Here is a 26519-nt window from a genome sequence, read left to right on the forward strand (position 1 = left end):
ATTTTAATTTTCAGACTAGTTGGTGTTTAATGTTAGACATGGCAACTTGTCTCCTGGACTGTGCACGCAGTTCTGACTTTTGCAGAGTTGCTTATATATAACTATATTCTAGGGAAGCGCACAGTGGTTGTGCTCATTAAAGAAAAAGCCCCAAATCCCATTCCAACCAATCAGCCAAGTATGTGTATAGTGTAGGCTTCTAAACAAATACTCGGGCAACATAAAATTGTACACAGATAAACAGGCTTTTTGTTTTACCATTTCTAAATTCAGGATGTAGTAAGAATGTCGGCAGTCAGGATATGAAATTAGGGATATTCTTAAAGTTAGGTTTAGTCTACAATTATCATTAGCGTTAGGCTGCAATTAAGACCAGGGTTAGGCTAACATAAGGGTTAAGATACAATTAGCATTAGACTGCTGAATTAATGATTGTCAACATGTCATACCAGACACATATATTCCCTTATCGTGTGTTATTTCACAGTGTATGATCCAATATAGAGCCTAATTCAGACCTGATTGCAGGGCAAATTTAATCTTAAAATGGAGTTAGATGTGGGTGGGGATGTGTTCAAACTGAAATGTAAATTGCAGTATAAGAATAAAGCAGCCAGTATTTACCCTGCACAGAAACAAAATAACTCACCAAAATATAACTTTCTCTGCACGTTACATTTGCCCCACCTGCACATGGTTTTGCCCATTTTGAGATCTGAATTAGGCTAGGGATGGACATCGGAACCCCATCATCAAATGATGGCTGGTTTTCTGCCATCAAATTTATCAATGTGATGCTAACTGACCATTGCATCAAAATAATTCAATAAAACACTATTTATATGATTTTGCACATGCGAAAAACCTCTAAGCATGGCCACCTTCAGATGGGACTAGGGGGACAAGGGGGCAGGACCTAGTATAACCATCGCAACACCATTGAATGTTTACCAGTTGATCATGGCAAACATCGGAATACAACCATCAAATGGTAAAATCACTACCATCGGTTCAAAAACATTGATGGTTGGGAAACATTGCAATGCGATGTTCATCCCTAAATTAGGCCCATTGGCTGGATTTTAATACTACTTTAGTGTTTAACAATCTATAAGATTTGGTTTGATGACGTGGTGAGGTAATGTAATTACAGTACAACAATTGTGCTAATGCCTATTTACAGTAGCAGCACTTTTGGGGGGCATTATGAACAATAGTACTATAGCCTTAGAGGTTACTAAAGAATTGTTCTAGCTCAACTGCAATGACTATATATACTGGCTGCTTCTGCTCTGTATTTCCCATTACCTATTTTATCAAGTTATAAAAATCTGCTCTTTAAACTATAATAAAAATCAGGAGCGTACAATCTAACTTATATCCAAAAATACTGTAGAAGGGTGTATATTATTTTAAAGAGTGTGTACTGTATTTACTTATATGAAATTAGAATAAAATTAGACTGTGCCCCTCATTTCCACAGGATTATAAAACAAACTTTGGGGGCTATATTTTTGTGGTTTATTGCCTTTGGATCACACAGGAAAATAATAAAGTTACATGCACGCTAGGGAATACAGCACTGCATAAAGATAAATGTAAATACAGTATGGGAGGTATTCAATTATCACAGATTGCCGTGCTAGAGGTATTCAGTTAACAGGGAATACCTGGTGTATGGGTGGCCACAGTCAGACTGAAAATCACAGTTGAAGCCCGCAGGAAAAATAAAAACATTGATTCCGCAGCTTACCCTGAATCAGTCTGTTTCCACACTTAAATCACTATTTAATGACAAATAAAAATGGCTGCGTAAATTAAATAGCCTTTCTTGCGCCATTGAGATTTTTCCAAGCAATTACTTATGGGGTAAACATCGAAGCTAATTTGATACCCCTTTTGTCTGCACTTTCTTTTTTAATCTCTAGAAATGAATGTACTGTATGTCCATGTTTATCTCCATAAATTGTGGATTATTACAAAAAAAATTACCCCACCTACATAAGCAGGATGTTGAAAACCTTCTTGTGCACTTTTAGGGGCTGTTTCTGAGTTGGATGCACCGTGTCCTTTAGCTTTTGCATGTCTGTGACTAAATGCAAATGCCACTACATTGCCTTTCCCGTGCGTACATCCATGTGCCCGAATGTACAAGTACTAAGATGCCCACTGTCAGCATCTATAGATGCGGAAGTACTGATTACTGTATCTTTAGACGCATCATCGTTCACACCATAATGTACCAGTCAATCCACTCCTAACTACCATGTTACAGGCTGGATTTGAAAAATGACAGGAGCTGATTGGCTAGTCCTTTATCACTCTTTATCCCCCTCCACTTTAGCACTTGTTAAGGCTTAATACGTTGGCCCATTATCACATATATACAGGGGTGTCAACAGAGGGGTTTGCGGGTACTTTTTACCCGGGCCCGGGTCTGCTGGAGGCCCTGCTCCCCTCCCCCTTTCCAAAGATCCGGGCAGTGGAGAGAGATGACAGACTGTAGCCGCAGCTCAGCCTCTCTCCCCAGCTCAGCAGACACTGCTCAGTGCCATGTGCTGAGCTGGGGAGGGAGACAGCTGCATCAGCAGCCTGTCATCTCTCTCCCTCGTGCTTATTATTTTTTTTCCCATGGGGACATGGCCACCTGGAGCCCATGCCCCTGCCTAGTAGCCACACCCCCTTGCTCTCACCGGGCCTGTCAAACCTGTCTGCACCACTGCATATATGTTTATATGTGGCAAGAGGCCTGCACTATGGCCATTAATACAAACGTTATACTAAGTCCAACAAAGTAAATCACTTATTTTATAAGGGGCAATGTGAGTTATATATATAGTATGTGTGGGGCACAATAAATAAATGTAACCTGTGGAGCTAGTGATTTAAATTATTGTCCACACAACATTTTGCTGATTTCTGTGCTGATAAAAATATAGTGAAATAAATAATGCAATGTATGGAACATTGGCTAATAAGCCTTTGAAAATAGTACACAGTATTTTAATGGAACTGTCTTGATTTACATGTATTTTCTGTATGCTTTATAGCTTTAGTTCTTTTCATTCTTTAATCCTCTATGAGAAGACCGTGCCTACGGCTGGCATAACCGAGCTGGGAAACATACAAAGTATCAGAGTTTGAATCATTCCAAGTTCTGTTACAAGATTTGCTGTTTAATGCCTTTTTACCATAGTTGAATGCCCATGCTTTGCTGTAGAGGCTGATTATTTTTTGTTAGAGCCAGCAGGCTCCCATCCACCTCATTACCCTTTTACTGATGAGAAGTAGCCTCCGAAAATCATTGCCATCTCTCAGTATGTGGTTACACTTGCATGATGTCTTACAAGTTCAGGGCCCAACCATTGAGCAGTAAAGGTTCACTATCAAGTCTCTTCTTGTTCCTTTGTAATGTCCTTACTCATGTTTCTGCAAGTTATGGAGTTTGGAGAAGCTAATTTAGCCCGTCAGCCAGTGCCCTGATGTGCTTCTAGCATGAAAATGTCTGTTATTAGTCTTGCCATGTGCCACCTTTGTGCAACTGGCGTATTTCATCACAATTCATTATGATCTGATTGTGCTAATGAGGATTAATTACTACTGTGTATAAAATCTGTCAGTGCTATTTGCTCTGATACACTGCATAGACAGCTTGGAATTTGGTCACTCCAAAAACTAATTTGTGTTATTTTATTTACATCTTTTGACAGATGCGTCCCCAGTAATTGTGAACATGGCGGAAAATGTACCCAAACGTGGGACACCATCACATGCAGCTGTGAGGGAACTGGGTACACTGGTGCCACTTGTCACACTTGTAAGTATAAAACTTATGCTATAAAAGTATATTAGTTCATAGTGACATCTGCCATTTACCTTGGTGAAAAAGGATATTAATCAATGATTATTTATTAAGTCATGTATGTTTTAAGCTGGGTGCGCATTAGACGATGTGCACCCAGCATGACATAGGGAGTGATGGGACAGATATAGGGCCTTTAGAATAGTTTAATGCTATATCTAGCATGTATTTGAATATAAAAATAAACACAGGACAAAGAATATAGATGCTAATAAAATCCAGAAAATTAGAATTATCCTTTACATTTTTTATTGTTACAGTATATAAATGTTCACTTTCTTTGCCGATGAGAGGCTGGTTATATGGTGGAGCTGCAGCACAGTTCAGATAGGGGAGACAAAGCAGCTGCCACCAACTGCAATTCCAAACTGATTTACTGTCAGTTGGAGCTGCTCCACTATTTGAATTTTAAACTGTGCTGCAACACCTCCTCTGCAGCCTCCACTGCATATAATAAATTGTGTTATTTTAGGGCCTGATTCTGGTTCACTCCCAAAAGCAAATTCTCTCTCTAATGGACAAAACCATGTGCACTGTGGGGGGATGTAGCATATGCAGAGAGAGTTAGATCACCACACACACCGAGCCACATGTAAATCTCTGTGCAGGTTATATCTGCCCCACCTGCAGTGCAACACTGTTTTGCCCAGTTGCCTGATTTGCCCAGGCTAATAGTGCATGCCCAGGCTATTAGTGCATGTCAGCACAGTAAAGCTGTGTACACACTGGGCGATTTCAGCACATATCGCTAGCAATATGGTGACCATATTGCCAGTGATTTCATGTGCTGTGGGAGATAAATAGCTTGGAGCGCGCTCCCGCTGCCAGCCCTTCATGGTCACTGGTCACAGGCTAAAAATTGCTGGTCGCTGGTGCACAATGCACTGTGCACCAGCGACCAGCGATTTCTAATCAAAATGATGTAGAGACAGAATGAGACAGAATAGCTTGCAATCTTCAGCCAAAATCGCTGGTCACTGATGAAAACGGTACACTGAGCAATAGATTGCTGAGTGATTTTACACCAAAATCACTCAGCGACCAAATCGCACTGTGTGTACACAGCTTATGGGATATATTTACTAAAGTGCAAGTTTCAAGAGGTGGAGATGTTACCCATAGTAACTAATCAGATTCTGCTTATCATTTATCTAGCACCTTCAATCTAGAAGATAATACCTAGATTCTGACTGGTTTCTTATGTGGTACATCTCTACTTCTAAAAACCTGCATTTAGTAAATATGCCCCTACGTCTGAAACCTGTTCCTTTCCTTAAGCCTGATCTTGTAGAAAACATCTTGCTGACATGATAATCTGATGCACAGGGTTGACGGAGAATGTGTTGGATTATTTCGCTAGATGAAAACACATTTGTTTCATGTATATTATCCAGCTGTGCACAATTCAGTCTTTAATGCATATTAATGGCATATAGTGGTTTTATTTTGCTCTTTATGTCCCATTGTGGGACTTGCCCTTTTTAAAGAGAGGCAGACATCTGTGCTCTTTGAGTATTTCATCTCACTCTGACTCTTATAAGGTTACTGAGAACTGTGATTGGATGACAATAATTAAATACTTAATTATAAGTGGTAGTAATGCCTTGTTGTTACCTTATTAAAATGACAAATGCTATATTAATACAAAATATCTGATTTACTAGCAATTGCAAATCTGAAGGTCACTGAGGAATTGTAATAAATCCACGATACATGGGGGGGGGGGGGTTTCATCTGTGGGATAAGACACTCATTGGATTGGTGGTGCAGCTCATGCACTTTGTTACATGAAGGAGAAAAGGAAAACATGTACAATAGAAGTCATATTTTGTAATACATAAAGAACCTCCATATGCACTAACAACTTCATTTAAAAAAAAAAAAAAATACAAATAAAAAAAAGGCACCCCCATTTGCAGAGTAAATCTATAATGAATGGGGTGCACATGAGAACCTGTGGTACAGTGTGGAAAACATTTTGAAGTCAACGACGCTAGTGAGGAAAGAGGCAACTGATTAGTAGCAAAGTAATCTCACATAGGCAATGTTCAGGCAGTGCATGTTAATGCATATCTGGGGCATTCCGTATGATTTTCAGACATTGAAAATGTCAACAATCATACTGTTGACTACATTATGTAAAGTATTCTATTGACAGAGTACATGTTTATTATGTATATTGACACACAACATCAACACCTTCACAATGTGGATGCCTATATTCAACCCTAATACTTACCACAACTCTAACCTTAATACCAACCCTAATACCAAACCTACCAACCGCGGGTAAGTGTTTGCTTGGTGGGCAGCTCCTGAAGGGGGGGGCGTTTTTTGTTTGTGGTATATGGTATACATTGTATTTACAGTCTGTATGTAATTGATCCCTGAGGACGGGCAGTAGCCCAAAACATGATGGATTGAAATAAATTGCTTTTTTTTTGCACTTAAAATCCGAGAGTGCCGTCTGATCAATATAATGTACTCTAAAAAGGGACCTATTAGGTTCAGAATGAAAGGCACCGGGTAATTCATATAGACATTCCATGGAGAAGTGCCGGCCAACAGTGGACTAATTTAGTGAGTGCAGAGCCCCTAAAATTTCTGTTTAAACAATGTGGTCACAAGCCATAGGGCACCCCAAAACTAGGAAAGGTGATTGCCGATGTTTAGTGTCTATTATATATATACATAGCGGATGTGTCAGCTTGGCACTAGGATATTAGGTGACTGCCGCGGGTGCCCTCTAGAGGTACAGTATACGTTGGGGTACAGAGACAAGTGGAGGCACTCCGGTGGACTGTAGAAAAAGAAAACTTTACTGTGCAAAGAAACACAACGTGTCATGGCTACAATTGCCCCTTCTTCCAGGTGTACAATATAAGGAATTATTACCTTATATAAGTATATTGTACACCTGGAAGAAGGGGCATTTGTAGCCCCGAAACGTTGTGTTTCTTTGCACAGTAAAGTTTGCTTTTTCTAAGTCCACCAGAGTGCCTCCACTTGTCTCTGTAACCCCCAATGTATATATATATATATATATATATATATATATATATATACACACACATATATATATATATATATATATATATATATATATATATATATATATATAGATAGATAGATAGATAGATAGATAGATAACAACAGTGGCACTCACTGGACTTTCTAGGAATAATTTCTAGAAATACAAGCAGGTACTGGAAAGATTTCGGATTTTACTCCTTCATCAGACCAACATATAAATCATTTTTCTTACCTTATATACAGAATACATATACGACAGTGCTCCCTCTCACCACATTTCCGGGTCTGCCGCCCTGCGTCATGACGTCACCCACGTCTGTGCGCTGGCTTGCATCGCCCGGCATCACCATAGTGACTGATAAACACAGAAATTAAAACAGAGAAAATGAATGGAGCGAATATACGGCAAATGTTGTACATATCATCGTATCAAGTAATCCTATGCTGTAGGGCAATGTAGTATCACTATATAAGTTGCAACTTAATACAGTCATCCAGCTCCATAAATAAGCAAAGTATTTAGCAGGGATAAAAATTCCCTGTACTGAGTTCGCCTACCACAAGCCTTTCCAAGTGGGTCAGGGTACCTATTGTAAATAGGGCAGATATAGCAATGGTCGCCTCTTCATGACGATCAGTGCAAAATTAATTTTAGATTTATAATGCATTATCTACACAAATATTGACTCACAGAAAGCAAGTAAATGACAAATTCTCATTTAAACCATGAGGAAAAACTGTGCCAAGCTCATATATCCATTTGGCTTCCCTACGCAACAAAACTCCATCCCTGTCACCACCCCTGGCCATCCTGGGTACGTGGTCAATCATCTTGTAGCGTAGGGTCACCAATGGATGTTTAAATGCTTTGAAGTGCCGGGCTACCGGCTGATCTGCTGGGTGTCCCTCTAGTGCCAGTCTAATGGCAGAACGGTGAGCCGTCATTCGCTCTTTAAACTGTCGTGCCGTTTTGCCTATATAGACTAAGCCACACAGGCACCTCAGCATGTACACCACAAAACGACTAGTACATGAAAGGATGTGTTTGATTTTGTAGATATGCCCTGATTTTGGATGTGGAAATGTGACCCCAATTTCTAGAAAACCACAGGTCGTGTAACCAGTGCACCTGTAGTTTCCAGGTTTCCTTGAAAGAAAGTTGAGAGTCACATTGGATTTTGTGACATCTGCTTTGACCAGCATATAACGGACATTGCGGCCTCTCTTATAGCATGGCATTAGTCTTTTCTTCTTTAATGCCTTCAGATCTTGATCCTGATTTTACGATTGGACAATATATTTTGGCATTCTTAATTAGGGCTTCACTTGCTGTAGTAAAAGTATTAACATATACAATCTTCCCATCATCTTCTGGATGACTTGTGGCCTCCTTAGGAATTAAAGTCTGTGCCCTTGGTAGAGCCAACACTTTCTCCTTATCCTTTTGAAGTAATGTGGAGTTGTAGCCCCAACTATAAATTTCAGGATCATGTTATCCATCTGTAGAATAGCCTCTTCCCTGTTGCTGCAAATTCTGTACACCCATAGCAATTGGGAGTACGGAAGGCCTCTTTTCAAGGCCGGGGGGTGGAAACTCGACGATGCCAACAGGGTATCCCGGTCAGTTACTTCGGCTGTGCTCAACGAACCCTCCCTAAGTTGGATTCGGACATCCAGATAATTTATTACAATCCTGCTCATCTCTGATGTAAACTTTATATCATCATCCTGAGAATTCACCTGATCAAGGACTCCCTGTAGTTCAGTTTAGCAACAGTACATCATCGATATACCTCGTGTATAAGATGATACATTCTTTTATGGCTGGTTCTTGGAAAAACAATGCACCCTCTGTCTGAAACATGTAGCAATTGGCATATGTCGGGGCCACACAGGACCCCATAGCACATCCCTTAAGCTGGAGGTAGTACCCCCATCAAAGAAAAAATAATTCCTTGTTAGGGTTAACTCCAGCAGCCTAAGGTAGAATGAGGGGTCTGGACCAAAATAATTATCATTGTTGTTTATAAGGTCACTTGTTGCTCGCAGCCCTTTCTGGTGAGGTATATTAGTGTAGAGGCTAACTACATCTAATGAACATAAAGTGACAATGTCTGGGAGAGTTTGTATATCCTGTAATTTAAGTATCAAGCTGGTCGTATCTTTCAAGAAGGTGGCTTGTGATTGTACCACTGGTTGAAGGTAGTGATCCAAGTACCTGGATATTTCATAGTACAAGGATCCCCTAGCCAGCGGTGTAGCTAGGTGCCATGGTGCCCGGAGCAAGGGCATATTTCGCGCCCCCCCCCTCCTCCCAGTAATGAATTAGGGGCGTGGCTAACATGTGTTGGCATGTTATATTTGGGTACTTATGTAGTATCTGGGCTGCCGATTTTGTGATTGTATGCCTTACCTTATGGCATACAATCAGATGCGATGCGATGCGATTCGATGCGATTTTGCATAGGATTCAATGTTAAGAAGGTCCTGTTCATTTCCCCACTATCCAAGTGGGCATAGAGTTGATTTTATATAGTGTGGCGAGCGCAGCGAGCCACCGCACCCGAAGCGTGGCGAGCGAAGCGAGCCCCGCGAGGGGACGCATATTTCTTAAAAAGTATTCTGTGTCCCCTCGCGGGGCTCGCTACGCTCGCCACGCTTCGGGCTCGGTGGCTCGCTACGCTCGCCACAGGTTTATATCCAACTCCATGCCCACTTGGATAGTGGGGAAAGGAAAAGGACCCCTTTTTCCCATTGAATTCTATGTTAAAATGGACTCAGACCATTTTAACATTGAATCCTATGGAAAAATCTTGACCATCGCATCTCATACGATTTGGTCACATGCGATGCGATGCGATGCGATCCGATTTCTAAATCGGACGCCCAGATACTACATAAGTACCTATATTTGAAATATATAAGACACTGTAACGGAATCTGCTGCACTATATAAGACGCTGTAACGGAATCTGCTGTGCTATATAAGACACTGTAACGGAATCTGCTGCGCTATATAAGACGCTGTAACGGAATCTGCTGCGCTATATAAGACGCTGTAACGGAATCTGCTGCGCTATATAAGACACTGTAACGGAATCTGCTGTGCTATATAAGACCCTGTAACGGAATCTGCTGCGCTATATAAGAACCGGTTACAGAATCTGCTGCACTATATAAGACACTGTAACGGAATCTGCTGCGCCATATAAGACGCTGTAACGGAATCTGCTGCGCTATATAAGACACTGTAACGGAATCTGCTGCGCTATATAAGACCCTGTAACGGAATCTGCTGCGCTATATAAGACGCTGTAACGGAATCTGCTGCGCTATATAAGACGCTGTAACGGAATCTGCTGCACTATATAAGACACTGTAACCTGCTGTGCTTTATGAGACACTGTAACGCCTAGGCAACCTAGTGATGATAACACCACCACATTATCCTGTGTCTCTTACTTCTGTATTTGGGGCAATGCTTACTTTAATTAAGGGACAGCCTTCCTCCCCTCACTCCCCCTCCTCCCTCCCATCTGTGTGCACTCATCAGCGGCAATACCGCGGGTCAGCTGATGTGTGTGCACAAGTCAAAGGTTAAAGTTAATACTTTAAAGTTACGGAGGGAGACGCTGGCTGTCCGAGCTGGCAGGTGAAAAGTGCCAGACGCGAGCTGCTTCCCTGGCACTGTGAGCCTCTGATCCTCTGTCTGCAGCCCCGGAGCACAAGCAGCCGGCACCAGCGTCATGCCTGTGTCTGTGGGCTGTGCTCAGAGCTGCAGCCCTGTCTGATCTCAAGCAGCGTCCAACAACAGACATCAGGCTGTAGGTATGCTGAGTGACAGGACCAGCATCTAGGCGCCGGGCCGGGCAGCTGCCGGCACACGCTGCCCGCCATTAGTGTAGTTAGTATGATACTTGCAGGGGATCATTTGCGGAGGGGGGGCGGGCCGGCGGCGCCATTCCACCAATCGGCGCCCAAAGCATGAGCTCCGGTGGCTCCGCCCTCCCTACGCCTCTGCCCCTAGCTGATATTATCGGGCGACCCGGAGTTGCCCGGGCATCCTTATGTAGCTTGGGTAGCGTGTATAGTAATGGTGTCTTTAGATGAGAGACGCTAAGTGCCTTTTCACAAGCTTGAGTGATTATCCCATCCGTTACTGCTGACGCAAGTAACAGGTCAATTTCACGCTTGAATGTGATGGTAGGGTCGGATTCTAATTTTCTCTAGTCCCCCAATTGACAATATACGTCTCGTTTAAAGTCCTCTACATCCAGTACCACAGTACCGCCCCCTTTGTCGGCGGGGCGAAAGACTACATCATCATATTTGGACATGTTGCAGAGTGCTTTCCATTCTGCTGCACTCAAATTTTTGTCAATTTTGGACTTAATCAGATTTTTGTCCTCAATCTGCAAATCCATCATCCTATTAAAGTTCTTAATCAAAGTGTTTTGGGATGCAGGATTAAAGAAAGATGGAGCCTTCACGGGGAGTTTTTCACTTATTGTGCTTGCAGGGAAATCACCAAAATGTTCCCTTAAACGTAGGGTACGGCAGAATTTATATAGTTCTACTTTGCTGTTGAATGGATCATGTACAGTAGTCGGTACAAAGCTTAGTCCCCGATTGTGAACTGACAGCTCCATTGGTGTTAAAGTCCTATGTAATAGGTTAAACACTACTTGCTCTTGCCTTTTGCAGGACCCATATATATATATATATATATATATATATATATATATATATATATATATATATGGGTCCTGCATATGTGCAGTCCCACAAACATCAAAGATGATGTATGTAAACCACTGGGTTTATGTACATCTCAGAATCAGGTCTGAAGTTAGGTTTATCAGTACAAATTTACTAATTTCTATGTTGTTGTTTTTTTAAATATATTTTAATTTATCTATTTATAGCAATAAAATAACAAAGAAAATATCAGTAGTAAAGTTGTAGTTTTGTAATAACAAAATATTGAAGAATAGCAATGAAAATAAAAACTGAATGGATATTTTACAAGTACAGTAAATGTTATATCTCAATAAATAGAAATCATTAAGTCTGCCAAGACATTAGGAATTGGAGTATGCTTGGCTCCCTGTCAATTCCCATCAGATGAGAAAGAGGCCTTCGACTGCTGTCAGTTTCTGAATCTGCCTTCATTAAAATAAGAAAAGATAATCCTTGTATTCTTGTACATTCTCTCTCAACATTAAGCTCAGCTACCTAGAATAATACCAAACAGCAATAAAACTGCTGTACCTGTTCTTTGGTATCAAAGAGGATTTAAAATCTCTTCGACTGTGTTCCATCTGACAATAGAATAAAGCTATTGGCTTACAAAAACACGGGTCATTGGGAGACAAATGGTCTGCAGAATTCTGTCAGTGAGATATAACATTGGTATAAGATGTAATCCTTCTCCATTTTTTTGTTTTCTAAAATAGTTTTAATTACAGTTTTTACATTGCTACAAATACAACCTGGGTTATTAAACATGGTTCTAAGCTGTGTTACAACTACTGAAACCATGTTCACACTGTAGGCTGATCCCAGGTTAATGCGGAGCTGACGTTGCTGCCTGATCTGCCAGGGCTTAGAAATTACATTATTTCCAAGTGCAGCTGATCTGTCTCTCTGTTCCTTTTAGCCTGAACAGGGGTCAAATAACCCAGGTCATTTTAGTGTGTCACGGGTCGGATAACCCCGATCACACCTTTACACTGTAACCTACCCAGGTCGGTCCCAGATTCAACCCTAACCCAGGAAGCGCACCTGGGACACACAACCCGTGTAGACCCTTTTGCCCGAAGCCAAGACTCAGCTTACCACAGCAATACCTCAGAAGGAGTATATGACTTAGATTTACTGGAGGTTCTGAAATGCCTATAGAAGATCAATCAAATTAATTTATATATTACATCCTATACAATGATTGAATCTGATTCAGGTTGTTATGGACAAATCCACCACTTTTTTTTTAGTAAGTCTACAAAATTTGACTATAAAAACCAAACACTTAGTAACACTCCATCTGTAAAGTGATAATATTTACTTTTTACATTTCAATGACCATAACAAAGAAATGTATTTTCCATGGTGTGTCTCAAGCTATTCTGCTTTTCTCATCACCATTTCAGAGTAAATTGCATTATGCTAACATTCTTGCCACTGAAATTATTTAATCACTGAAGAAATGAACTGAGACTGACTGGGACTAAGGGTAGATAGAGAGGGAACAGGAAATCTTGTTGGTGTTGCACAACTGATTTATCTCAGCTTATGAAAGCAGTAACCAGTCCCTGTGTTGGATCAGATTCATCATTGCTAGATGCAAGATTTGCAGATGTTTCAGTACTCCTCAGTGTAGTAGTCACATAACTTTAGTACTGTCAAAAATAGATTAAACCAAGAACTATTGTATGTAGGGTTGCCACCTCTCCAGGATTTCCTGGATTCTCCCTGAATTGGTGGCAACCCTCCAGGACATTTTTTCAGTCTCCCGGATTCTGGGATTCTCCCGGAATCCGGGTGACTTTGAAAGCCTCCACAGCCTCCCAACTGAGGGGGTTATTTTAGTTCACTCGGAAAGGCACAATCACTCTCTTATGGACAAAACCAAGTGCACTGCAGGTGGGACTGATGTAACATGTGCAGAGAGAGTTACATTTGGGTGTTTTAGTATTTCTGTGCAGGGTAAATACTGGCTGCTTTATTTTTACACTGCAATATAGATATCAGTTTGAAGTACAAACCCCACGCAAATCTTACTCTCTCTGAACATGTTACATCAGCCCCACCTGCAGTACATATGGTTTTGTCCATAAGAGAGTGATTGTGCCTTTGGGAGTGAACTAGAATAGCCCCCTGAGCGTGCACACTGTCACGGGCATAGGGAGGGTGGTTCCAGCGGAGTGTGAGCTTCGGGCGCCATAAAGGCCACATGGTATGCACAGTGTTGTTCCAGCACTTGCGAGCTGCTGCCCGCCCCACAGCTCCCTCTACCTCCAGAAATATTCAAACTGGACCGCGGGAGAGGATGGAGGAGCACTGTGCAGCCAACAGCTTAGGATGCTGCAGCAGTGCTTACTCCCAAACAGTGGCGTAGCTTGTGTAAGGCAGCCTCCGCCACTGCTTGGGGGAGCGGGGGCTGCGTGGGCGCCGGCTCCCGCACGGAGAGGCAGGATCTCATTCCGGTGTGTACTCCCTCCCTGCTGCATATGTAATACTGGAGGGAGGGACTGTGGTGTAACTATAGCACTATTGTTACACCCCCAGCTCCCCCCTCCTTGTGGGTGCAGCGGGGTGCAGGCAGCAGGGTGCAGGTAGGGGGGGCGTGCGGGTGTACCTGCAGCGCTGTCTAAGTGTCAAGAAGCTGCAGTGAGAAGATTCCCTTCATCGCTGTGTACTGAGTTGGCGCCGGGTGACCGGGTCCCTGCAGTGTCTTGGAAATAAGAAGTCTGCCGGGCGGCGGCGCGGTAAGCGCTTCTGATTTCGAAAACACTGGCCGCACGCTGATTGGCTGAGATTCAGCCAATCACCGTGCGGACATTGGTTTCAAAGTCAGAAGCGCTTCCCGTGCCGCCGCCCGGCAGACTTCTTATTTCCAAGACACTGCAGGGACCCGGTCACCCGGCGCCAACTCAGTATACAGCGACGAAGGGAATCTTCTCACCGCAGCTTCTTGACAGCGCCGCAGGTACACCTGCTCCGCACGGGTCCCCCTGCCCGCTCCCTAGGGGGGTGTTTTAACTGGGGGGGAGGAAAGGGGGCGCTAAATTTTTCCCGGTGGGGGGGCGCAATATTTATTGTTACGCCACTGCTCCCAAACTAAGCCTCAGATGAGAGATAAGCCGGCTGCTACTGTGTATCAGTCCCAGGGCAGAGCCGTCGGTGCTGTCAGCTGAGGAAACGGTGAGGCCAGTGTGGAGGGGGGATTTGTGTCAGGATGGTCAGTGTTTGGGGCAGATATGCATGTTAGAGAAGTGAGGGGGTGGGGGAGGTTGCTGTGCAGTTGTTGTCACTGGTGTCAGGGTGAGGGGAGGGTGTATGAGGTATCTCTGTGTAGGAGTTGTCAGTGGGGGAAATGTGTTATTAATTGTAACAATAGGGAATTCAATACATGTCTGTATTAGAGGCCATGCCCACTTTTCTGAAGAGGTCACACCCGTTTTACAAAGGCATGGCCACTTTTACCGGAGCGCGTGTGCACATGAAGGTGGGGATCTCCTGGAATTGAAGATGCCTGAGGTGGCAACCCTAATTGTATGGCATATTAGGACTGCAATGATCTTAAAAACACCATGTGCGATTTGCAGGCTGACAGTGTTCTCAAGTTTAAACATGATAGTCTATGTGCACACTGAATCTAAATCATACCTAGATCTAAAAGTACTAAGCAAGCCACCTACTGTCGGTGGGTGTGACCCCAAAATGTAATACTGTGTTCAATATTAAATATAAATCTTGCTGTGTTTGCATGTTACTACAGGGTGTTTTACTCACTATTGGCCAAAATGTGTTTCTAACAACTATAAAAATAATTGAGATAATTTTTGGAAAATTGGCACAGACATACCTTGGTCTATGAGAACACTCTACCTCTACTGGCATGATTGAGCAGCTTCTGGGCTTCATAGAAGGCTGGATCTTTCCCTAGGACCAGTCACCCTATTAAATGTGTGATGCAGATCAGCTCTGGGCTGCCAACCAATCACACACACATCTTTACCCCTCTAGTCATTGCTTCACTTCCTCCTTAAGGTATTGATGTCAGTCAGAAGTCTTGGGACAACTGACAGTAATATCCACTTGCACTACAGACCTGCAAGACAGTGGGTGACAAAGCAGGTATGGGGACTGGAGAGTCTTTCTCCTAGGGGCAGTGCATGTGCTCTCTGTATGCTCGTGTGCATACAGTATCCATGTGCTAACCCATTAATAGTGCTACAGTACCTTTCTTTTTCCATTACTTGAGGAGGGTTACAGTAGATTTCTCCATCCTCAGGACCCTAAACAGTTTCTGTTTCAGGTCACGTGTGTATTGTTTTAAATGTAACAGTTAGTGATACACAGCGCTCGTACCGGGTGGCATGGAAAACGTGACCAGTGTGGGTCTTGAGGCCTTCAGCACAGTGACTGCTCCTATGTCCATCTGGCTAGTGTAGAAATGTTTTGGAGATAAAAAGTTACCAGTATTCTGTGTGTTTTTTCTAGAATTTGACAAAAGTATACTGCTCCCCTACCCCAACTAATTAGTTAATGTGCTGCAGTTAAGGAGTTGAGGGAACTTTACTCCACCAATATAAATAGAGAAAGAATGGATACAGTAGTTATCTTACCAAATTCCATACATATGCAGTATTAGTAAATAAAATATCGTGCAAAAAGATAGGATACCATAAAATATTGTGTAACCCACTCAAAATATGTTAAAAATGTATAATGTTAAATGATGCAAACTGCGCAGGGTAGTATTTTGAATTGAGGGTAAAATTGTGCGTCTGCGCACCTTCCTGGCAAGATCATGCCCCTTTTTGGGGCAAGCACCTCCAGTGTGCACTTTTTCTATTTAAAATATGAGGTCTAATTCAGACCTGATCGCTGTAGAGCGAATGTACAGGTGGCCAACGAACAGATAAACGCCACTCTTCTCTAGTGAAATCCCACCTTGCTAATAAATTTTTATGCTGTGCAAATAGATCTTTATGGCTAGCGAAGACTTGGCAGCCAAGCAAAAATGTCCAAATCTCATCGCAATCCACTCACAATTTAATGCTTTTTCCACTGGTCACCACTCATCGCAAGCTTCGAGTTGCCTTGTACTTACTTGGTGGGTTGTGATAAATGCAGGAATATCTAGCCAGGAGCTGACGTTGCACACCCTGCCCTAAAATGCCTAGGTACACATCATTTTCCCTGACACTCCCAGTGTTTTCTTTTTGACACATCTAGTGTTTTTCTTAACACTCCCGCTAAAGGACTGGTTACCACCCTTCTTGTCAATCACCTTGCGAAACGGCTCGCAAAGGAAAAGAGTAGCACATGCACATTGTTGCCCAGGGCCGGCGCTGGCCGCTCAACAGAGCCTGCAAAGCAGGGAGGCGCCGGGTTGGAGAGACACTCCCTGCTCTGCCGACCCTGCTGATGTGATGTGCGCTTCTGTTACTACCCGCACTGCACCTGTCAACCTGTATGACAGCACAGCGCAGCGCAGGCATTTTAAAGAGCGGCTCCCGAGTCCCCCTCTCTCTGGAGCCTCCCCCACCCACTCCTCCTCTATAGCCAGCGCCCGCCGCCTACCGTCCTCCTAGCTATGCGACCCGACCAGCAGCATCCCTCCATAAACCAGCTACTTCCTACAAAGTGTCCCAGGACCGGCCCCGGCCTCCTCCTTCCCTCCTGGCGCGCTCCCTACCAGGTCCAGGCAGCAGGCACTGAAAAAGGAAACCTTCTGCCGCTACTTGCACTCAACCTGGGTGCACTGAGGTAGGCACCCATGTCACGTTGTACTAAACACGCATATACACAGTATATACAGTATGTATATGTACTATGTGTGTATATATATATATATATATATAACACCACAAGCACTTTTATGTATATGTATATATATAAATGTAGCATTCCTTTTATGCCGGCACTCCAATAATTTTTAGGCAACTTGATAGGTGCACTCCATAACACAATGTATAGAACTCCAATGATTAGAGGCACACAATCCAAAAAAACAAAACACTTTTGTTTGCTGGGGCTGTCATCCTGAGGACGGGGGTTGCATCCCCCGAAAGCGCTCGATGTGCATCTGCCCAATACACTTGATGTGACTACCTGGATTGTGTGCCTCTAATCATTGGAGTTCTATATATATATAAATGTATATATATATATATATATATATATATATATATATATATATATAAATGTGTGTGTGTATATATATATATATATATATATATATATAAATGCATTTTCCATAGACGACGTGGGGAAGCATGACTGACACAATAGTTGTAGCTGACCAGCTGTTGACATCTGCTACAAGCTCAGCCAGGTCACCCATTCCTCCTCAGCCCACGTTTGACTTTCTTCTCCTACATTCTGGCTATCCATGGGCCTGATTCAGACCTGCTCGCTAGCCTAGCGAGCGTGTTAACGCCGCCCCACTGATTGCATGTCCCTCCGCCACACGAAACCCTGTGCAGGGATGCCAGTGGATATGTATGCATACACATCTGTTCGCATGCAGCCGCACAGAGGAGAAATCATTTGATGGTTACTTACCATCGAATGATTTCTCCTACTGTGCCCAATGCTCACAGCCGCCGCATGACCCAGGAGACACACGGCGGCTGCACGGATGGCCGCAGATTCAGGCTGGACACTGATATAATCTGCAAACTCCAAGCAGGCAGGGGAACACCTGTGCTTGCTGGGGCTCTCCCAGCATTTCTATGGGCGCAAGCACTGTTTTTGTGGGCATGCCCATGAAATGCTGGGGGGGGGGGGCATCCAGGAATGCCCTCTGCTACATGAGGTGTAACGTGAATATGGGTCACAGCGTAAGGTGTAACATGAATATGGGTCACTACATGAGGAGTAATGTGAATATGGGTCACTATGCGTTGTGTAGCGTGAATATGGGTCACTATGGGGTTTATTCTAGTTCATTCTTTCTGACAAAATCCTTCTTAGATGGACAAAACCATGTGCACTGCAGGGGGGCAGATGTAACATGTGCAGAGAGAATTAGATTTGGGTGAGTTATTTTGTTTCTGTGCAGGGAAAATACTGACTGCATGATTTTACACTTCAATATAGATCTCACTTTGAAGAAAAACCCCACCCAAATCTAATTCTCTCTGCACAAGTTACATCTGCCCCACCCGCAGTGCACATGGTTTTGTCCATCTAAGAAGGATTTTGTCAGAAAGAATGGACTAGAATAACCCCCTATGTGAGGTTAACGTGAAAAGTTGTGTAATATCAATAGGATTGTTCTACTCTATAGAATAGTTTAAACTGGGGGTACTATTGTATTGTATGTCTTGGCCATGCTAATTTTTTTTATACCACACCCCCTTGGTTTTAGAACAGTAGGGAACAAATTTTTAAATTGGAAGGTGCACCATAGACTGTAGTACCAACTGTAGCTCTGCCTGCTGGGAGGGGGGGGGGGTTAGGTGTATTATAAATTAGATTGTGCTACTGTGTGGTATAATATGAAACATGGATACTATTGTGTGGCCATGCTTCGTGAAATCTCAATCTCTTATTTTTTTCTGCAAGGGCGCAAATTTACATTTCGCAGGAGGGCGCCAAACACCCTAGCACCGGCCCTGTTGTTGCCCAAACGTTTTAACAGTTCATCGATCATCAGCCGCTGTGCGAATTTGCACAGCAGCGATCATGTCTGAATTACTCCCATGGGGAGGTAGGAGAACCAATTAATTTACTGCCAATAGACACCAAAATGTGGATTGCTATGGGTGAGGGATGATGGGTGTTGCTGGCTGCCCTGCTGCTGTGATCTGTGCTGCTGGGTGCTGTGCTGGTAGAGGGGTGCTGGGTCAGCGGCTGAACTAGTGGCGGTGATACAGTGCACCAGCCAAAATTGTGCCTTGGGCATCTAATTTGTTAGGGATGGTTCTGCAAAGATAATATTTTATATTTGTTCTACTTGTTATAGCAAGTTAGCAGATACATTTCTGCACTGTTAGTGAAGTTCTTATAAAAAAAATAATATATATAATTTACTGTAGTGTTCATTCTAGCACCCGCCATATATGAAAACCCATGCAGTTCCTCTTCCCTACCTGGGGTGTTGCCATCTGCTGTGGTGTTTTAAGCACAGGTCTGGTTTACATATCAATGCTGATATACAGACCACACTGTGCTAGAAGCACTACAGCAGACAGCGACACCCCATGCTAGGAAGAGAAACTGTATGGGTTTTTAAATATGGCGGGTGCTAGAATGAACACTACATTTAATTGTACCATTTATATAAAGTTAAAACGACACAGAAGATTTAATGATCCTTTTCTGAAATGTCTTTATGGATGGAGAAACGCTACCCTTTGGTTGCCTAGATTCCTTCTTGACCATTCATTCAGCTAAGGCATCATAAAGCTCATTATTTCTTATATGCATAGTCTGGGATTAAGACTGCAGAAGAGATAACAAGAGATAAATCCAAGGGTGATAAGGAGAGATAAACGTCCAGCCAATCACCTGCTAACTGCCATGTTACAGGCTGTGTTTGAAAAAAGTCAGTAAGGAGCTGATTGGCTGGACGTTTAGCTCTCCTTATCACCCTTGCATTTTTCTCTTGTTAAGGATTAATACATCTGCCCCAATGTATTCTACAGTAAGAATTTTGTGGCTGAATGCAAGTCATGGAAATATAAAATATATTTTTCTAATCTGATGCTACAGATAAGTGTTATCACTAATACATGTGTGCACGGACTTCAGTTATTATTTGTTTATTTTAGATGATACATTTATTAGCATCATTTTTTATTTCAAACTGTTTCAAAGGTACACACAAACAGATATTTTGCTAATAAAGACAGCACAACAACAAGTGTAATAAACTCTGCACTGTAATTTATACACATACACAAGGGTAATGTGCCATTCCAGCATTTTCTGGGAATGTCAAACAAAACTATAATTCTACACACAGAAAATTATTTGAAGTCTCAACTACAGTATATGTGCTGATGCCAACAGGACTGTGGATTCAGGGACTTTCTATACCATTCAGAGGCGGAACTACCATTGGTGCAGCAGATGCAGTGCACCGTGGCCCTTGGGGAGTAAGGGGCCCACTGCTAAGGCCATGGGGGAGAAGGAGGCCACTGATGACATCAGAGGTGCTCCCTCTCAACAGCCAAGGAACTCCTGCATTTACTGGGGCACTCCCAGAAAACGCTGCGTTGACGCACTCAAAAGGCCATAGACTGTCAACCACCCTGTTAGCCGCCTTCGCTGGCTGCCTTCAGACGGTTCTGACTCTGGCCCTAAGTGTGTTTTAAAGGTGCGATATTGGTTTACAATTTGACTATACAGTATATTCAAAATTATGGAAAGTTGGCCAAAATTGCACAATGTTTACCCTGCTTGTGATACTGATGCACGGCCCTGTGGCATCGGTATCGTGCAGAAAATTAGACTGTTCAGGCAAGTCTATTTTATTATGTTGCCTGCACACTTCGTCCTGCCCAGACGCCCATGAACCGCCCAGCATTTTCATGTTGACTCCCATGAAATGCTAAGTGTTCTGATGGGTGACACCTGACCCCGCCGCCGTCCGCCCTCAGCTCGCCGCGCTCCTGGGGAGTGGTTCGGTGACTATGCAAGTCGCCGAAACCATTTGCAAAGGCATATATGCATATAGGAGACCATGTACATGCGCAGTCCCCCAACCATCAGAATGGGGTCGGATTTGCCCAGTTCCAAAGGGATTAGAATCACCCTTTTAGCGAAGACATGCACCAAGATAACCAGGGTTTCTATGCCTGTTACACTTTTCATATAATCCAGAGCACATTGCTCAGAATGATAATATATTTAATTCAAATAACTTAGCTGTTGCTTGTCTATTAGTCCATGCAGTGACAGTTAATTAACAAAATATAAACAGTACACAAATAAATGAACCAGAAAGATGTGTGAAATCATGTGAAAATTGAAAACATGTCATACACATACTGAAAATGTTAAATTAGATGGTTCATATAGATATATTTTCGCAAAAAATTTGTGAACCATAGCAATATGTTTTTTTTTTTAAATCCACCTTACAAATCAGTAGTCTCTTTGATTTGCTCCAGTTTGAAGGATCTGAGGTACAAATAGCCCTGTCCACTTTCTAGCAGCAGCCTTCTATCTATCTATAGCCTCTATGAGCGCAGCAGGCAGCCCAGCACAGCCTGCCGAGGGTTGAGAGGTTGTTTCAAAGTTTAAATGTAGGAATTATTTAGAGTTGGTCTAACAAGCTCCATGGCAGCTACATTTAAGAACATTAGTGATTGGCATCTCGACTTGGCTTAGTGCACTGAGAGAATTTGACTATGCCTCTACTGTTTATTTCGCAGGGTGATAGCGATGCCATGAGGTCACACATTGCTGTTGCCCACAGTGTATGTACACGGTGCGATTTTGGCTATCCTTGTAGGAAATTTTGACTATCTAGTCAAAAACACCTTGTCAAATCACACCATGTGTACACGGCTTTACACATTTCAGGGACCTTTGACAATATATATATATATATATATATATATATATATATATATATATAAGCTATTGCTTGTCTATTTGTGTATGCAAAGTACATGCAAAGGCTAATCAAGGACAGCACTCACTGACCCATCCTGAAACACCTGCATTTTATTTTGACACTTCCAGTAAATAGCAGGATTCCACCCCAAAAGCTATCTTCCTGTCAGTCAACTTATGTGCGCATTGAGTTTATTATCCATACGCAATTTAAATCTCTATTTGGGCTGGCGTATGCATGGTGCACACAGTATGCATGTGCAGTCATACGATAATCACTCAGTTTACAAATTCACTGATCAGCGATCAACTCTGATTCACGCTAGGGTAAGTAAATGCAGATGAGGGAGGCCAACATCAAATGGAGGAAGAGAAAAACTAAATGGGCAATAGTCTTGAGCAGGGGAGACTCCAGAGGGGCTGAAGTGCAGTTCAAATAGAGGAGGCACTGCAACTGCCACCAACTGTCATTCCAAACTGGCTCATTCCCAGTTGATGTTCTCCACTATTTCAATTTTGGACTGTGTTACAGCCTCACACCTCTGTAACCGCCACTGGTCTGAGGAGACTGTACATTGAGTCAGCAATGCAGAGTTTACACTACACTAGGTGGGTAACTAAAAGTGTGCGGAGAAGCATAATCTGCGATGAGCAGCTGTCAGAGCCTAAATAACACATGGGATCTGCAAATTATACTGATTCCATGTGTTATGGTACAATCACAGGTCCTTTTGCAGCTAGTAAAAATGGCCTATAATTGTAAAGTTTGATAATGACCATCAGGCCATCACAGTATTAGTTGGATTCAAAGGGGTAAATGTACTAAGATGGGAGATCTATTGAAGATGGGATGTTGCCCATAGCAACCAATATGATTCTAATTCTTATTTATTAAGCACCTTCTCGAATACAATACATAGAATCTGATTGGTTGTTATGGGCAACGTCATCTTCAATAGAACTCCCATCTTTGTAAATTTTCCCCAATGAATTATTATAATTATTTGTTGGTGAAAAACACATGCATATCTGAAATAATAAATAAAATAGCGTAAATATTAAAAACAAAATTACACATTCTGATTGGCATCTTCTAAAATAAATAAAAAACCTTAATGAAAATTATCTGGCTTTAATTTTATTCTTTAAAAACTGCTTAAATATCATCACTAATTATATTATCATTCATCCAAGATTATAGCAATAAGAACAAAAGGCAAGACACATATATTATATTTAAATTTACATCCCATAGTAATTAAAATTAAAATACAGTTCTGTTAGATATAAGGAAATCAAACTATTAAAGTCATCATGGCAGATTTAGTATAATAGTTTCCTTAATGTTTGCTAAAGGTGAGGCAATAGTCTCAATTAAAGAAAAGATTTTCTTTCGCATGAGTGATATCATTAGAATATATTGCAATACAGATGTAATTTGTAAAATGTGACTAAAATGAAATATATCATTGGAAGAAGTTAGTGTTTGTAAAGATATACGATAATAAAAGGAAATCACATTGTAATGGAAGCATACAAATAATTTGCCATGTCATGGTATAGTCAGATAATTTTGCATAATATAATATCACTTTTTAAATATAAATTTAGAGTTTGCCTTACATAGTCATTTAAAAAATAATACTAATTTAAATAAAATTAAGAATTTTCAAAAGCAGGTTATACTTAAAAATAAGTTGTTTAACGGTTTAAGTTGTTGTGATTCACTAAGATGCATATTTGTCAGTAAATCATTTAATAAAATAATGTGAAAATAGATGTTGTCATGCCCTTTTCAAATAATTTTGCCCTATTCACCTAAATATATCAAAAGGTTGGGTACTTGTGAGTTATCCGGGCTGCCGATTTTGTCCTTAAGTTTAGTTAACTTAAGGACACCCGACCGACGCGATGCCCACGATTTAGCTCCAAATCGGGGGCATCGCGTCGGTCGTGGCCGTTATAAGGGGCCGCGACGCGATGCCCCCGATTTCCCATAGACAGTAATGTTAAAAGACACGATATCGGGGGCATCGCGTCGGTCGTGGCCGTTATAAGGGGCCGCGACGCGATGCCCACGATTTCCCATAGACAGTAATGTTAAAAGACACGATGGACCCGATTTCCCATAGACAGTAATGTTAAAAGACGCGATGGACCCGATTTCCCATAGACAGCAATGTTAAAATAAAATTACAATGTGAAATTGGACAATATGTTTTTAAAAAAAATGTTTCATGGCCCCCCACCACCGTTAACGCCACCCCGCTATTGACGCCAACCCGAAGCGTGGCGAGCGCAGCGAGCCCGCGAGGGGCGGCGGTACGCGTCCTCCGACCTTTTCATGCCCTACTATCCACTAGGGCGTGGAGTGAGAATAGAATAGTGTGGCGAGCGCAGCGAGCCACCGAGCCCGAAGCGTGGCGAGCGCAGCGAGTCCCGCGAGGGGACGCGGACACCTGTGAAGCCCGCAAGGGCACGCGGATACCTGTGAAGGTGTCCGCGTCCCCTCGTGGGGCTCGCTGCGCTCGCCACGCTTCGGGCGCGGTGGCTCGCTGCGCTCGCCACACTATTCTATTCTCACTCCACGTCCTAGTGGATAGTAGGGCATGAAAAGGTCGGAGGACGCGTATCGCCGCCCCTCGCGGGCTCGCTGCGCTCGCCACGCTTTATTTTAACATTGCTGTCTATGGGAAATCGGGTCCATCGCGTCTTTTAACATTACTGTCTATGGGAAATCGTGTCGGAAATCGGGTCCATCGTGTCTTTTAACATTACTGTCTATGGGAAATCGTGGGCATCGCGTCGCGGCTCCTTATAACGGCCATGACCGACGCGATGCCCACGATTTCGGGCGCGATGAAAAAATCGGCAGCCCGGATAACTCACAAGTACCAAAGGTTGTGCCTAGGTCCATTTCTGTTCTTTGACGAGGATGTGGCGTTAGATGAGGGCGGAAGTTGTCAGAGTTTTTTATTGCAGCTGGATTATGCCCTCATAGGCTCGCTTCATTCGCCAGACTTATATTCCCCCTCCAGATATAACTGACCCAGTGCATGATGGGAAAAGCCAAAAGTTAGAAGTGGTTCTAGCCGCAACCTATATCAAATGGCTTTGGAGGAGATGCTGTAAAAAATCTCCTCCATGCCCTAAAATTTGCACAGTTTTACAATGCTGATCACATGTCCCGTACCTCTAAGGGTAAATGCAATCAGCCCATATTCACCAATAATAAATATTTTTGGATGCAACCTAAAAGTTTACAAGAGCGCCCCCTCCTTTCTTTAGATGGGAGAGAGGCATATTTGGACATCCCTTCCCCATTTTGCTGCTCTGCTGTTGTGCCTTACAGATCACAGGGACAGCCGACCTGACAACCATAGTGATGACCTACTGTAGTTTACCTGCACCCAGGGATCTCTGATCAGTGGGATGCTGTTCTGACCCAAACAGCTGAAAATGTGTGGCCAGCTGAGGTGCAGAGAACTCCCTTTCCGGATGGCCACACAGATCAGCTCATTGGGTTGGTGCAAGTAAATTTATTTTTATTTTCTATTTAAAAAAAAAAACTTTGTGTGCAGAATGTGTTCTATCACGCACCATGCACTGCCTTGCTCAGCATACAAGTACAAATTCTGTGCCAGGACTTAATTGGTGATACATCCCTGAGATACAGTAATATTGAATATCACGATGTGATATTAACATTGTTGCATCATAATCCCATTTATAATGCAAAATGTGATAAATATGCTCCTAAGGGTGGAGGTCTGCTACAGTAAACTATCAGGTGAATATCAACACAGTGAACTACTCTGAGATTATGCAACCAATCTGGATACCACACTCCTGCAGGTAGTTGATGTCAAAAAAAGTTTTATAGTAAATCACTGTAAACAACTTTACTAGTACAATGGTCTTGACAGGCTCAAAATGGGTACTCACACACAAATGGGGGAATTCATTTAAGAGCAGGAAATTTCAAAACTCAGTGGCATTTGGCTTTGCTATTCAATTAGAGGACAGTACAGTGATTTTCTTTAAAATCACAGCATCATTTTTTCCTGCACTGCCAGAGCAAGTCTGATAAAACCAGCAGAACTTGATCTGGCACCCTGACAGCATCCCCACTGAGAACTAAATAATCAATTGGAAGGTTCCAATTAGGTTAATTAGTCACCTTGCAGTGTTAAGATATGTTCAGCAGCGGTAAGTGTAGTAATGTGTATGAGTGTGTGTAAGTATATATGTGTGTGTGTGACACCCCCCTTCCTACCCATGTGTGTTATCCCACCCATAGGCAGAATCTGGGACAACTAGATCT

The 26519-nt window shown here is 42.6% G+C and overlaps 1 protein-coding gene across 1 annotated transcript in view; it reads left to right on the top strand.

Annotated features, from left to right (window-relative positions):
* CNTNAP2 (contactin associated protein 2) overlaps window positions 1-26519 on the top strand; it is a 1678538-nt gene that overhangs the window by 1074543 nt on the left and 577476 nt on the right. The window contains exon 11 of the mRNA XM_083188543.1: window positions 3711-3817. Coding sequence (XP_083044669.1) covers window positions 3711-3817 — 107 coding nt within the window. The remainder of the gene's footprint in view (window positions 1-3710; window positions 3818-26519) is intronic.

Source organism: Crinia signifera, chromosome 5 (assembly GCF_055691185.1).
Source record: "Crinia signifera chromosome 5, ASM5569118v1, whole genome shotgun sequence".
Lineage (NCBI taxonomy): Eukaryota > Metazoa > Chordata > Amphibia > Anura > Myobatrachidae > Crinia > Crinia signifera.